Source organism: Buteo buteo, chromosome 27 (genome assembly GCF_964188355.1).
Source record: "Buteo buteo chromosome 27, bButBut1.hap1.1, whole genome shotgun sequence".
NCBI lineage: Eukaryota > Metazoa > Chordata > Aves > Accipitriformes > Accipitridae > Buteo > Buteo buteo.
The window spans coordinates 2,650,137-2,664,157 of NC_134197.1; the positions used below are offsets into that span (position 1 = coordinate 2,650,137).

The 14,021-nt window shown below is 41.1% G+C and overlaps 1 protein-coding gene across 1 annotated transcript; it reads right to left on the reverse strand.

Annotated features, from left to right (window-relative positions):
* Window positions 1-17: 17 nt before the first annotated feature.
* On the reverse strand, window positions 18-13,363 carry TEKT4 (tektin 4). Its single transcript, XM_075058512.1, has 6 exons — window positions 12,830-13,363; window positions 5,707-5,777; window positions 4,024-4,167; window positions 2,934-3,156; window positions 1,777-1,931; window positions 18-273 (listed from the first exon to the last, which is right to left on the reverse strand). The coding sequence occupies exons 1-6, from the start codon at window positions 13,361-13,363 to the stop codon at window positions 57-59; spliced, it is 1,344 nt and encodes a 447-aa protein (XP_074914613.1). The 3' UTR covers window positions 18-56.
* Window positions 13,364-14,021: the final 658 nt, after the last annotated feature.

Here is a 14,021-nt window from a genome sequence, read left to right on the forward strand (position 1 = left end):
GAAAGATTCTAGACTACATTTTTCTTCCACACTTTGCATAGTTAGGACAGAGATTACTACTGGTAACCTGCTAATTTAAGAACAACAGGGTAGTGTGTGCGGTGGGCCATACACTTTTGCCTATCAATAAAAATACTGTTTGTTTTCACTGCTATTTCTTTTTCCAAATTCATCCGTGTGTCTTCCAGGTTCCTCAGAGACTGTTCAGATTCCAGCAGTTTTTTCTTCAGGGATTCAATGGACTCCGTTAGTTCTTCAACTTCACCAGTCAACCTGAACAGAATTATGTTAAGTAATAAAAAAAAGAGAAGCCAGTCAGTGTTCAAAAAGACATATGAACTGTAATGGGAATAAAGATCAACAGCTATAGAATCACAATACTCAACAACAAAGGACCTCAGAGAGGTCCTACATACTTGGTCAAAAGCAGAGTTCACTTTCACAGCTTCTGTACGGAAGTCTGCCATGATTTAGATAGTACCAAGAATGTCTTTTTACACTAAATGCAGCGGAACTATCCATCCTCACCTCCTCCCCCTGCGTAGGACACTTGTGCTAAGAATTATAGGACAAAATTGTCAGATAAGTCACCCAGTTTGACTGGATCAGCATTTTGTTAAGCCTGTTTTTTTAAATCTGTTCACTGGTATGAAACTCAAGTATTAAAGATGATACTTGCACCAAAGATCAGAAAACAGTCCTTACTTTAAAAGTATATAAGCTTTTAAAGAAGCAGCAGCTCATCATTTTAAAAAAAGCAGCAAACCATTTTTAAAGCAGCACATCATTTCAACTAAAAGTCAATGGAGGTTAGGTGCTTTACTGCAACCTGCCTGCAGAGAAGGCACATATTTACTTCCTGGGAAAACAAGATTCCTGTGTGCTATGTGAACCGAGTAACTCCAAACAGTATAAGCCTGGCAATTAAACATATGCCCATTCAGCAAAGGACTTGCATGTGTCTTTAAATCCCATTAAAGGCAATGTACATACTGAAAAGCTTGCACATGGATGGTTTGCTGAATCAGGACCTTAAATGAGTGTGCCTGAGATGGTATAAAGCATCTGGATTAACTATAACTTCTTCCTCACTGTATAACGAACAGTATATTGGCTTTAAATGTTAGGCACCTTTGCTACAAGGATATTGTAAGCCTGCAAAAGCTGATTGCCCACTTTTCCTAAGGGTAGGAAAATGTGAAGGAGGAGAATCAATTACAAAGCTTATAATGAGATCAAAACTGACAAATGTGACACTCAGACCTTTAATTTGAAAGGATTTGTTGACCTCCAGTTTTAAAACGGATTATTACTGAAAATCAAATGCCACCAGCCCAGTGCTTGTTATTACTGAGGACTTATCTCAGACTATGAGTATATGCAGCCCACTTACATTCTCGGCACTTGAAGCATAATTCATTTGGCACATAGTCCACCTTGTGGTGAACTTTTGCTAACAGCAAAAGGTTGCAAGTGATACACATGCTGTCAGATCTTTTTTGATCATCTAAATCAAAAAGAAACCACACAGTTCAGAGAAGAAAGCATAGAGACAAAAGGCAGAGTTGAGTCTATAGATTTTCTATTTGTCAATACATTAGGTTAAAATGATATTTTCCTCACAGTGACTTCAGTCAGTTGAATTATTGCTGACTTAGAATCAAACCTAGCAATAAAAGCTAAAGGTTATGTTTTGCCAATAAAAAGTGCAAAAACTGTCTGACATCACTTCTGGATAGAATGGACACTTTGGAGGACTTGTTTAATAGCATTTACCTGAATTGTGCTTCATCTCTGCAGAGCTCTACATTGGGCCTAAAAGACCTGTCATACAGCCTTGTTTGAGCAACTTTCATTGGAGCTTCTTTGTCTTTGATAGCTTGTTTGAGAGCAGCAATGTTAGCTTCTTGATCTCCAATCTCCTTAAGGATCTAAAGAGGATACCCAAGAAAAAGAACTGTTTAAAAAAAGATACACGTTATCTCTGTGCATGCTATACATCTGTTCATGGTCCTAGTGACTTAGTTATAGTTTTGACTTCCTATTTGGCCAGAACATAGGAGAAACAGAAGTACAAAGGTGGTTCTGACCTCTTTATTTCTACTACTACACTGAGAATCTGATCTTTGGTCTAAAAAGAAGCAGAAAATATTCTGCAGCATGCTTGAAAACTCTTCCATGTCTCCTTACAACACATCCTACCCCCCATGAATTGCTTTAAACTTAATTGTAAATTTTTAACTGTAAATTATCCAAGAAAAATTCAAGTTATCTTGAATGAGATTGAGAACTGCTGATCAGCTTGGAAATGCATGGATTTCTGGCATTAGTGAAGAAAATGGAAAAGACAGGAAATTCTGAATTCCTTCTCCCTCATAACAACTGACAGACATGCAAAAAATAAAGTCTACGCAGCTGTCATTACCTAACAGGTGCTAAGAAGTGACTGTTTTTTCCACACTTGCCAATGGCCTAACATAGAAGTAGGAGCTGCTCTACACTGGAGAAGGGGTAGAAGCTGAAGACACCTCTTGTCCCTTGCCAGGAACTGCTGATGATGATACTACTGCAGCACAGCATAGCTTTCATTCCATAAAAGTGATAATCAGGCTAGTCTGGGAATCCTGGCCCAAGGATCAGCTTCCTGATCACACAGTTTTAGGTTTTAGTTCAGCAAGACATGGAAGTAAGGGTTTAATTTTCTTCATATGTAAGTCTATCTCTTGTTTAGGGAAGCACAACAGATAGCAGAAAAAGCTGAATTGGAGCCAAAATCTAGCTCTGAGAACTCTTATCAGATACTAAACTGACACAGAATAGTGTTTGATACTTGACATGGACCAAGACATTTTTTTCTAGAGGATAAATCTACTGTGATCTTCTCAAAAGAGACTATCATGCCTGTAGCCAGCATTCAAAAAAATAACACTTACTTTTTTCAAATGATGCTCTAGTTTGTGTTTTGCATCATCCAGCTCCTCACAGTGTTTGGCAAAAGCCTCATTAACAGCAGCACATTGCATCCTCAGGTCCTCAGATACGTCATGAAGAATATTGTCTATCAAGGCACGAAGATTGATGGAAGCCAGTTTTTCTCTTTCTGCCCTATAGATGTTGTCATGACTGAACTTGGCCCATGTCTCCGGTGTTGAGGCACTGGAAGAAGAGGTGAATGGTATACAAATAGGAACCTTGCTCTTTTGTTCAAGTTGCACTAAAGAGCTTGTTATCTCCCTGCAAAAGTGTTGTCAACCTTTATTTGTTTTTGCTTTTGCATGCAGTCTAGACTTGCCATGAAGGAAGAAGACTAATCTTTTATAAAATTACTAAACTCTTGTTCACCTTGTTGCTTCTCAGGGAAGTAATACATGACACAAAATCATCCAAAGTTATTCCACCTTTAGCTAATACTATTAAGGCAAAAAAAGTATACACATACTTTTTGTGCAAGCGCTTAAGTCACCAGCAAATAAACACGTTAATATATACAAGGTTTACAGTCTGTGTCTACTTTGAAACAAAAAGAAACAAGAACTCTGGTTATATTTTGCCATGTTAAGCAGCAGAACGAATTATGTAGCACTTGGGACATGGCATCATATGAACGCTGCCTGAAAGGGGAGGGGGAAGCAGCAAGATTTATTGTAATAGTAATCCTCTCTGTGTACAGGAAGCAGTGCTTGCCTTTCCCGAAAGAATGGCATGCCTCCCGATGTCAAATGGTAAGTCTCAATAGGATTTAGATCAGCTTTGAAAAGTATAAAGCCAATTATTTCCAAAAAAAACTTCTCCAAGCTCAGTTTGCATATAGCAAACCAACTTTGCCATCAGTGGTATGCCATGCTGAGATGGTAGCACTGCCTTTACTATCCATGTAGCTATTTTAAAGCTATGACTTTGTATGTCCAAAGAAGCAGCAATCACACCTTTAATTCAGAGCAGCATTACAGCTTTCACTGACACAAAGGATGTACTGTATCTTACCAGGGTTATTTGTGGAGGATAATGACAGTAACTACTCACCTCTCTTCAAACTTCACTGAACTAGGATGGAATTGGATGTTGGTGCTCTGGTTACTGTATCTTCCACATTTATCATCAATGTTGTATGTTTCAATTTTGTCTGACCAGTCCATTTCACAAACCTCTTTGTGATCTCGATTTAATCTGAAAAGCCATAATTATCACACATTGTTAGTGGAAAACAATATAATTAAAACTAACAATCAGTCACAGACATTTGTGAAGCTAGGCTCTGAGCCTTTGTTTTTCAAAGAGCAATGAGAATGTAAACTTTCCTTTTTGTCTTGAAAAATCCTAACCAAACTCTCCCACAACTATCTGCTAGAAGGACAGTAAACCTGATGTGTTAACCACTACCCTAGACCTTCGGTACTGCTCCGTGCCTACTAAAGGCTTAGAGATTTTATAGCCTGAGACAAAGGAGTTGTTGGACTTTGGGTTTTTTTTTTAATAATCCCAAAACACAGAGTTCTTCTTCAATAGTGGCAACAGCTGCAGTTATTACGGGGAGAATAGGTAGGAGGTTTGCCCAACAGAACACTCTTCCCATGATAAGACGTCAGGTCGTGCTGGTAGAAGACCCATCCTCCTCCTTCGCTAGTATATTGAGCATGACTCAGATTTAAGACCTCCGTAGAGTGACCCTGTATCATTCTCCGAGCCCTCCTATCTAGCCTTTCAAAGACTGTAGCACGCAGACAGTGTAATTTGTCCTTGGAAGATACACGTACAATGATATTCACAGTTAAAACTGCTGCTTTGTTGTCAATTAAATGAGGGACATGTAACCTAATTAATTAGAATGATTTCATATTACAAAAGACAGTGGGTCGTTACCAACTGTTAACACCAGATGTCACTCTCACCTCAGGAATTAAAAAGACTGCAGGCCCATGATACTAAATGGTACTAAAACGGTCTTAAAACAATTATGAAAAGCGAAGCCTGGACTCAGTAGACTCCTCTCATACTCTAATTGATGTAACAGAACTCCTTTAAATTATTTTGCATTTCTAGACATTCTTTCTAAAAACAATATTTTATTTTATCTGGTAGAATAGCGCAAATTGGGGCAAATTAAAAAATTTAAAAACCTAAAATATCAAGGTTTCCAGCTAACTCCTTCATATTGATGCACCTTAGGATTTGAGTAACATCTTTCCAAAGGGCTTGTTATAAATTAAAAGCAAATATTTCTTTAGCAATGCAATGAACATCCATACTGATACAGAAGGTAGAGTGAAATTTCTTATTTTAAGTTCATACTGACATCTGGAGGCAAAAAAATCATCTTGAAAAGGTCCTTTGATCAGATAAATTATTTTAAAAGTGCCTATACTACAAATATAGCACAAGGTGTAACAAGGTAGAGTGATATCCAGATAATACTTTTATTGCAATTAAGTTTAGTGTTGGAAAATTAGAGAACTGAATACACAGACTGGAAACCAGGACTGAAAATATAAAGCATGGCTTTAGAGCAGGGCTCTTCTCTTACCTTACCCTACCTGAAAATCCTGAAGTTTCATCACCAAGTACCTCTTGTCAGGTTTAAATGGAATTCACACAGTTCAGAAGCCTGGCATTGATAAGATCTTTATCCCCTGGGCATTGTACCTCTATATGCCAGGAATTGTTTGGCTATATAAATTAGCTACTAAGGTATTGTGAAAAATGTCTTACCGCATCTGGTTGCCAGCTTGCATCAAAGTTCTTTTCAAAAGCTCCTGGATATTTCTGATAAGTTCAGCTTCCTAAATAAAAACATTGAGACTTCTGTGATATCCAGAGTAGTACATACTATCCTGCAGAGCAATTTGATTTCAATGGTTGTGGATAAATACTTAAATCTTCTGCTCATTACCCACTCTTACCCTATTACTGCAAGACATGATTTTCCGAGCAGTTAGCAGATACCCAGGTAACTCAGCTGTAAGTCTAAGGCGGCAGCAATACTTGGAATTCTTCTAAAACCTGGGGATTCATTATTTTCATGTTGTATGTGTATTCTATGAAAAAGGCTATGTTCTATCAGATTAAACAGAATATCTGAATTACTTGCACAGCCTTGAAGTAGGGAAAAATAAGGCAACAGCATCATGGTCAGCAGGAGACCAGAGTCACTGCCTTGCACAAACAGAAGGTGCCATTTTAAAACTGAGCAGGACACTGTCTGCTCTGCAAGGACAAACTCAGATACAGCAGATCAGCTTCTCCAGCAAGACACTGGCTTCCAGAACCTGCAGAATCCTTGCAGATACCTTCAGAGCCCACTGCCGCCTTCTGTAGTAAGCGTTTTATCTGTATGCAAGGGAGAGGCTTCCCATCAGAGTCCTGCAGATCTCCAAAAATACAGTTTGGTGATAAGATGCTATTTAACAGAAAGGAGTGACAGTATCATAACCTTCTGTTGGCCTGCCTCCTTTGAATGCTTTGTATTAACTAAAAATATAAGTTACTACTCTGTGATTTAAACAGCTATTGTCTGCTTCAGCAGGTGTAGGAAAGCTGTCATAATATAATCCCAATGACACTCACAGCTTCAATTTTTTTATTAGATCTACTTATTCCAGAACTCATTTTGCCTCTGGTGATGGACAGTATTGAGGACTGCAGAATTATCTCAGATATGCGATGTTGTTTGAGGAGTTAATTTCCTCTGAATTGCAAGACAGTGACTGCTGAAAGTCATGAAGCTTTGCCTCACCTTGATAATGGAGACGATGTCTGAAGTTTCAGCTCAAGCTGGTTTTAGCAGGAATGTTCATTTCAACACAAACATGATAAACCAAAAAAGACCATACTTTCTAATAATCTCTTGGTGGACAAAAAGTACCTGGTGTTCATTTTCGACTGCAGTAATGCTGCTTTAGGGATTAACTATCAATGCTCTGTGAAGTGACTTTACTGACCTGGTGATTTCATATGATTATATAAAAGCCAGTCCAGCAAGCATTTTCTTTTTTTATTTAAAGGAATTTAATATTTGAGGCTCAGATACTAAAAAGAGCTTTTGTATATGAAAAACTCCTAATTAATTTTGCTGGTTTACATGAATGACAGTCATCCAATGACAGCTAAGGGAATATGTACTTACTAATAAACTTTATTCCCAGAAACACTGCTGGCACTCGTTGATCCTTGTACTGTTTTTGACAAATAAATGAGTGCATATGTCCCTGCAGTGTCAGTTTCTCCATCATAAGAAACCACCAGGGACCATAAAAAAGATCATTTTATTCTAAATGGAAAAGGACAATCATGGTTCAAAAGAAAATATTATTCTTAAGGCTTTAAAAGAGCACAATTAAAATACATACATAGCTGAAGGTATCATTTTACAAACTGTGAGAACACGAAGACTCACTTTCTGCAGGGAGGAAGTATTACAATGGCTGAATGGTCAAAGTAAAAATTCAAAAGGATTTTAAAGTGTTAGAAAGATCCAGCACTCATTTATAGTAATTGATACTATTTTGTGTTGGGTAGTCAGTCTCCATGTAAACAAAGAGACAACCAGTTTCCTGTGAGTAATGTGCACAATTTTAAATGAGAAAAGCCTTCCTTTAGCAATTAAGGTCTCTCACATGGAAAGAGTGAAATAATGCAAAAATAAAGAATTCCCCTGTTGAATGACCTAAAATAAAATTTAAAAATGCATTCCCTGTTGAGGAGATATGCTTTCATATCTGACATTTAAAACTGAAGATGCAGTTGTCATAATTAATGGCAGTCTAAGGCTAGTTAGAGTGAATAAACAGGCACAAATGACAATGAATTTTCAATACTTATCTACTAAATGATTTTTCTTAACTTTTAAAACAGTTGAAAAGTCAGATTGTATGGCTGGTAGTAGCTGTGGCACTAGGGTGAAGGTGAAGATCCTTTGAGCTAGGTCCCTCAGTCCTGGCTGTACTGTTAGACGTCGCGGTACGATCCAGCCTGCTGCCTACCCATAGCTGTTGCTGGCTCGTGGGATCGACGTGGGAGAAGGTCCACACCACATGAACGCCTGCCAGCTAGCACTGCCTGCAGAGGAGCAGGAGCTGGGAATCTCATACACTATGTCAAGGACTTACAAAATGCCGTGTCGGTTCCTTCACATTTTCTTTGCAGAGTAAATTCCATCAACAACCATGGCAAAGAGAGCTGCAGCCTGGAGCAGAGCTCTCCCAGACTTTGTGATTTCAGCCATAAAAATGTGGGTGATTCCACGTTAAAATCCTGAGGGCAGATCTGGGTTTTAGCAAGTGGCAGAATAGATGACCTTTATGTGGTGTGTGCACAGGATTGTGTTGGCAATTCATTCGAAGGCCCAGTCTGCGTTAAGAGAGGAAAAGCACATGAAAGAGTCTCAGTTGCTAGCAGCATCTTTGGTTCAGAGGACAACATTAACTGCGATTTGCATTTCTTCAGTTCTTGAGAGGACTTGGTGGATGAAATGTCTTTTTTTTCTCCTTATTTTTCCCATATATGTCTTCATGTGCTGTCTATTAAAAAGAAATACTGTCAAATCTGAAATTATCTTGGCTTCTTTTCAGCTGTCTTTTCCACAGTTAATACTAATAATAAACTTCTGTTATTATAAATGGTTGTCAATTAACAGGGAAAGAACATTTTATAGTTTAGCGTGCCATTTATTTTATTACAGTATTTAATGTTTATGATGCATAAGTCGGCTTTTCCTCAAATCTAGTGATAAAACCATCCCGGTTCATGACTTTGTAAGTGTCTAATTAATGGTGCAAAGAAAACGTTTAAGAGCAGATGTTTATGCCTTCCACGAATTTACAAATTCAGGAGTTTTGCAGCCTGTCTTTTTACATCAGTGACTTGCAGATGTCAGCAATGTCTAAATACAGCACCCAGTGAGAGAATGACACAGTGAGAGAGCAGCTAAGAGGAACTGGTGGAACCCAGTAAGAGAGACTGTGCAGTCGCCCTTGATTACAAATCCAGCTGCATCCATCCATCAGTAACAACATGACACCAGATGTCCCACACATCAGCACAGCAAATAAAACCAAGCTAGCTTACAGATCTCACTAGATTTAGACCCCCAAACACCGTGTAACAGGCAGACTGTTATTCATTACAGCTGGGAGTGAAAGAAGGTAAGAGTCTTCAAAGTCTCAGCTCTGTGACTGGACTTTTTTCTGCTGATCTCTGAGAGCCATTTCAAAATCCATGATCTGCAGATGCTGAAAATAAGCACCACACTCTTAACTGAGTTGTCTATATACAGGACTGTCCTACTGCGCACTGGTTCACTTGGCAAAGCTACAGATCCCAGTGTTTGGAAATGGCATTCTGTTGTTTTCCTTGCCCCATTATTGCAGTTAGCAGGAATACATACATATGTATCCTTTCTCCACTTTTTTAAACTTTAATTTTACACAGTTGACAGGATCTTGGCTAATGCCGTTGTCTTCAGCATCAGGGAATAGCTGGGGCTGACTTCATTGTTGAAGCAAACACACAACAAATCAACACTCTGAGTCTAGGGTAAAAAAATGGCATAAATGTAAGTACATCCACTTATTCCAAAGTCATATCTGGCACTCAGTTAATGAGTCTGGACACTGGACATGTGAAAATAACCTTGAAATGCAGCTGAAACATGATTTATTGACAGTATACCATCACGAGGCAAGTCCTTTGCTAGGGCTTACATTTTCAATATTAAATGCGTGCACTTAAACATACTAAACTGTCACTAAATTGATGCAGAGGGGATTCAGAGGAGATGTCATATGGGTTATGAAAGTCAAAAGCCTCATACAAAACAGATGCATGTACTGCTTTTTATGAATTCAGCTATTTCCAATGCAGCACCACAAAGAAATACAATTATTCTATTTGAGAGATTTTATCTTCTTTTTAGTCATCAAATAACCTTCTTTATTGGAGAAACAATTGTGTCCTTCCACTTCTTTTTCTTAACCAGAACTGCATTAAGAAAAGATGAATAAGCTGTTAAGTGGAGTCAATGAACTTCTGAGTAACAGCTGATTTTACTATGCATGTGAGGAGCTTTCACTTAAATACCCTCATCCCTCATTCCAGCAGTGGCTATTTAGTGGTGCTGTGTATCGCAGTAGGTGATCTACATATGACTCCATGCTGCAAAGCAAATAGGACTGATGAGTTGGAACCAAAACTACCTAAATGAAATAGATGGTGTGCCAAAAAATAGGAAACCCCCAAATATTATCTGGATGCATAAAACCTTCATCACAGATACTTCTGTTTTCTTTGTGAGTCATCTGAAGTGATTCCTACTGAACAGATAAAAAAAGTGCAATTACATGCAGAGATTCAAAACTGCTTGTATATGTGTATTTGATGTTGTCTCTTTAAATGTCACCTGCCAGAGGGCTGCTGAAAGGTGGTTACTTTGGCAGGATGCTCTGGAAACTGGGAAATGTTCTTCATTGCTGTGGAAAGCTGAAAGCAGGCGTAAAACCTATGTCCTATGAAAAGCTTTTCCATGACTATGTGAAAGGTAGTCCCTTGTCCAGACATGCTCTTCCCCCAGTTGCAGATTCCCCATGCACCGGTCCATGGGAGCTGGCAGGAACACGGCAAAGATACCAGCAAATGACGCCAACACAAGCCTGGGTTGCTAGTAGGAGAGGCAGAATTTCAAAGGAAGGAAAATGCCCTAGAATATCAATTGACTGTGTAATTAAAACTGCAAGGAAAATAATGTCTGTTTCCTAACACAGCTGACTTTTGGTAACTTTTTCTTCTTTTACTCAGTTTTTGCATGGGAAGAGAATAAATGACTCCTGATCTCCCTTGCATTATCATTTCTTAAGAAAGTTAAGATTAGAAAGTGACTGTACAAGTAAGCAACATTCAGAAAAAGTATGTCAGTGCTTTAGTGATAAAATTTCCCTAACTCCTCCAAATAAGCAAATGTTGTAACACAGAGCTACGAGTGAACTGGGCCGTTAACTTGAAAATCTGCACAGTGAACAGTCAGAATTCATGGAAGAGCAGCTCTAAGTGTCAAGAATTATTAGTCAGTTTTGGAGAGAGTAAGAAATACAAGGTACCATCTGATTTCTTGCAGTGAAAGAGGTATAGAGTATGGCTGCAGCTTAAAGAGCTGGCAAAGCCACAGAGGGCACATTTTAACATCTATTTGCAAACATTCATGCCATAAAATCTATTCCTCTGTGAAAATGAGAAGGATTTCCTCTGGTATTATGTACTCCTCTTTCTTCTGCACTGCAAAGGTCATTGGCATGGCAACAAAATCTTCATTTCTCAAGGGTCCATCTGCTGCTGGTACACACGCCTCATCTGAACTCATATCATACTTTTTTGATGACATCCTACTTGGCTGTTGACGGTCTGTCGTCACAAGCACACAATCACAATTTCAGGTGAAGAATTAGCAGCAGCAGCAGCAGATGGACTTCTGAGCAATGAACAAACTATTCTCTGAGATCAGGAGGAAAGAAATAGAGGAACGAAATCCTGCCAGAAAATTATTTTGGGGAGTAAATCTAATATTTCACGATTTCTCTAAAACATCAGCAGCTGATGAAAATAATTTCTTTCCTGTAATCTGAATTTTCTAACAATTCGCACACTGAAATATCCTACGCACTAACTCTTCACATGATTATATTTTTTACTGGAACAACCTCTTAAATATTGATTACAGTTCAGCAATTGTACACAATTCCTATTCAAAATATTGCTGAATACTATCATGCTAAATACTATCATGCCATCAACTACGGAAGTCTCTTCAATATTTTTCTAACAACAAATATTAATCATCTGGTTTAATCAGTAAGTCATCATGAATCAACTTTCACAGTATATTGGAAGCTGCAGGCAAATAACCATTAATTTATTTGTGGGACACTAGAATATGTATCATTCCAGAATGAAAAATGACCCAGAATCTGCTCTCTGTAACATCTGCAGCCACAATAATTGCATCAGCTTTGAAGGCAATCTACATGCAGTGTTGGATCACAGTCACAGATAACAAAGTGTCAGCTGGAGTAAAGAGTCCTCCATGGCAGGAAAAGGATCAAGCAAATTTCAGGAGAGTCTCAGGTTTGCGGAAGTCACACTGTCAGAAATACCATCTGTCTGTGCCCCCCCTGCTTACTTGGAGCTATCACCTCATGCAGGTGTCACGCAACTACATTGTAGTGTTCATTGTACTGTCCTGGACATTTAAAATGATGGTTTGTGTTGAGACACTGTTTGTGTTGGATCAGCACCTCGTCGTGAACTTTGGCAAGACTACAGCGTCAGACTCAGTAGTAAAAGGTAATGGCAGAGACTGCCAGATTTAGGACAGCTTGAGTGTGGAAATAGGCAAGGAGCATTTCATTTGTCCTGAACAGTCCGCTTATTGGGTACTGCAGTTTTGAAGTGTAGCCTGCAGAGGTGAGGGGACTTTAAGCCAAGCAGAGGCTGGAAGAAGTTTAATGCTAGAATAGGATGCCCATCTTGGTTCAGGAAACCTCTGTTTTGATTTTGTTTGGATCTGGTCTGGGAGCAGGGATCTGGTCTCTCTAGTCATACTCATGTGATTTTAAATACTTTTGAAACAGAGGAAGAATTTTAAACAATCCTTCTTAAACTTAGGAATGACAGACAGAGTCCAGGCTGCCAGGAAGGGGCAGTAGCCCTCTGTGCATTGCTAGAAGAGACCTTCACGAGCTGCAGTTGTCACCTACCGACCAAGCTGTTCATCATTTTTAATTCTGATACCAGAGCAGCACTAAGAGAGGGCTGCCAACAACCCTTAACATCCTAACGTCCTGCTCACCTTCAGCAACTCTCTCTCTACCTCATCACTGACCAGGTCCGGGGGTTGCCTCCTCTCCCGACACTGCAGGTTATCGGTAGCAATGGCATAGGGCACCTCGGTGGCATCGAGCGCCCTTTCCAGCCGCACCTTCTGGGCTGCCAGCAGGCCGGTCTCAGCATCCAGCTCCTCAATCTCCTTCTGGAGCTCGGCCTTCCAGAAGTGTATGTCCCGCAGGCGCTGGCCCAAGCTGGCCGTGGAGTTCCGTTGGGTACGCTGGGCAGTGGCAGCGACCCGTTCGGCCAGCTCCTTGGCCTCTGCCCGGCCGCGCTCGCCCTGCTCGCAACCGGTCGAGGCCTTGTGGTACAGGTCGTTGTTACTCTGGTACCACTCGGTGGGCAGGTACTTGGCAGTACGGAAACCAGCCGTGGCCAGGCCGCTGGAGGAGTCGGGCCCCGTGTTCAGCGCCATCTCGTACACCTTCATGGGTAGGTCGGAGGCGGGCACGGCCTGCGGAGCCGGCTCCTTGGTCAGCAGGACCCCGGCCTGCGCCATGGCTCCCGGGCCTCCTGCTGGGACAAACCCCGGCTAGGCCGCGCCGCGTCCTCCCGTCGCCGTGGCAACGGCAGCAGCCAATGAGGAGGCGGGTCCCCCCCCCCCTCCCGTCGCGAAGGGAAACCCGAAGCGGTAACGGGGGTTAACGGCCCGCCCCGCGACGACAGCCACCAATCAGAGCGCGGATCCGCCCCGAGGGCGCGTCGGATAGGGGAATGCCGGCTGCCCCGCTCCCGCCTCCACGCTGCTTGTTGCTATGGCGACGGGGACACCCAATGGGGAAGGGGCAGGGCTTGGCGCGGGGGGCGCTGGCGGTGTCATGGCGGCGGCGGGCGGCCTCGGGGCGGGAGGGATTCCCGGCACAGGCCTCGGTGCGTGTCGTAACGCTTGTAATTCGGAGAACAAAGATACCCTGAAGTCTTACATTGCGTTCTGGGTCCTCTTTGTGGTGACGAACTTCTCTTTTCCAGCTGCCTCCTGGGCGCAAAACCACTTTTCCCTGTTTGTTTTGGAAACGCAAGAGGATCCTGACAGGACTTCTGCCCGGTTCCTGTCCAGCAGGCGGTGGAGGTGAGGCGGAGGTGCTATGTGCCCCTCCGTGCTCACCCCGGGGCCCAGAGAGGCCCTTGCCCACCGGCCAAGGGCCTGTGGAGGCCAC

Coding starts and splice junctions, on each gene's coding strand:
- TEKT4 (XM_075058512.1), bottom strand. CDS start 13,363: ATGGCGCAGGCCGGGGTCCTGCTGACCAAGGAGCCGGCTCCGCAGGCC. Junction 5,778..12,829: donor TAGAGAGAGAGTTGCTGAAG/GTGAGCAGGACG, acceptor GTTTTTATTTAG/GAAGCTGAACTTATCAGAAA. Junction 4,168..5,706: donor CAAGCTGGCAACCAGATGCG/GTAAGACATTTT, acceptor ATGGCTTTTCAG/ATTAAATCGAGATCACAAAG.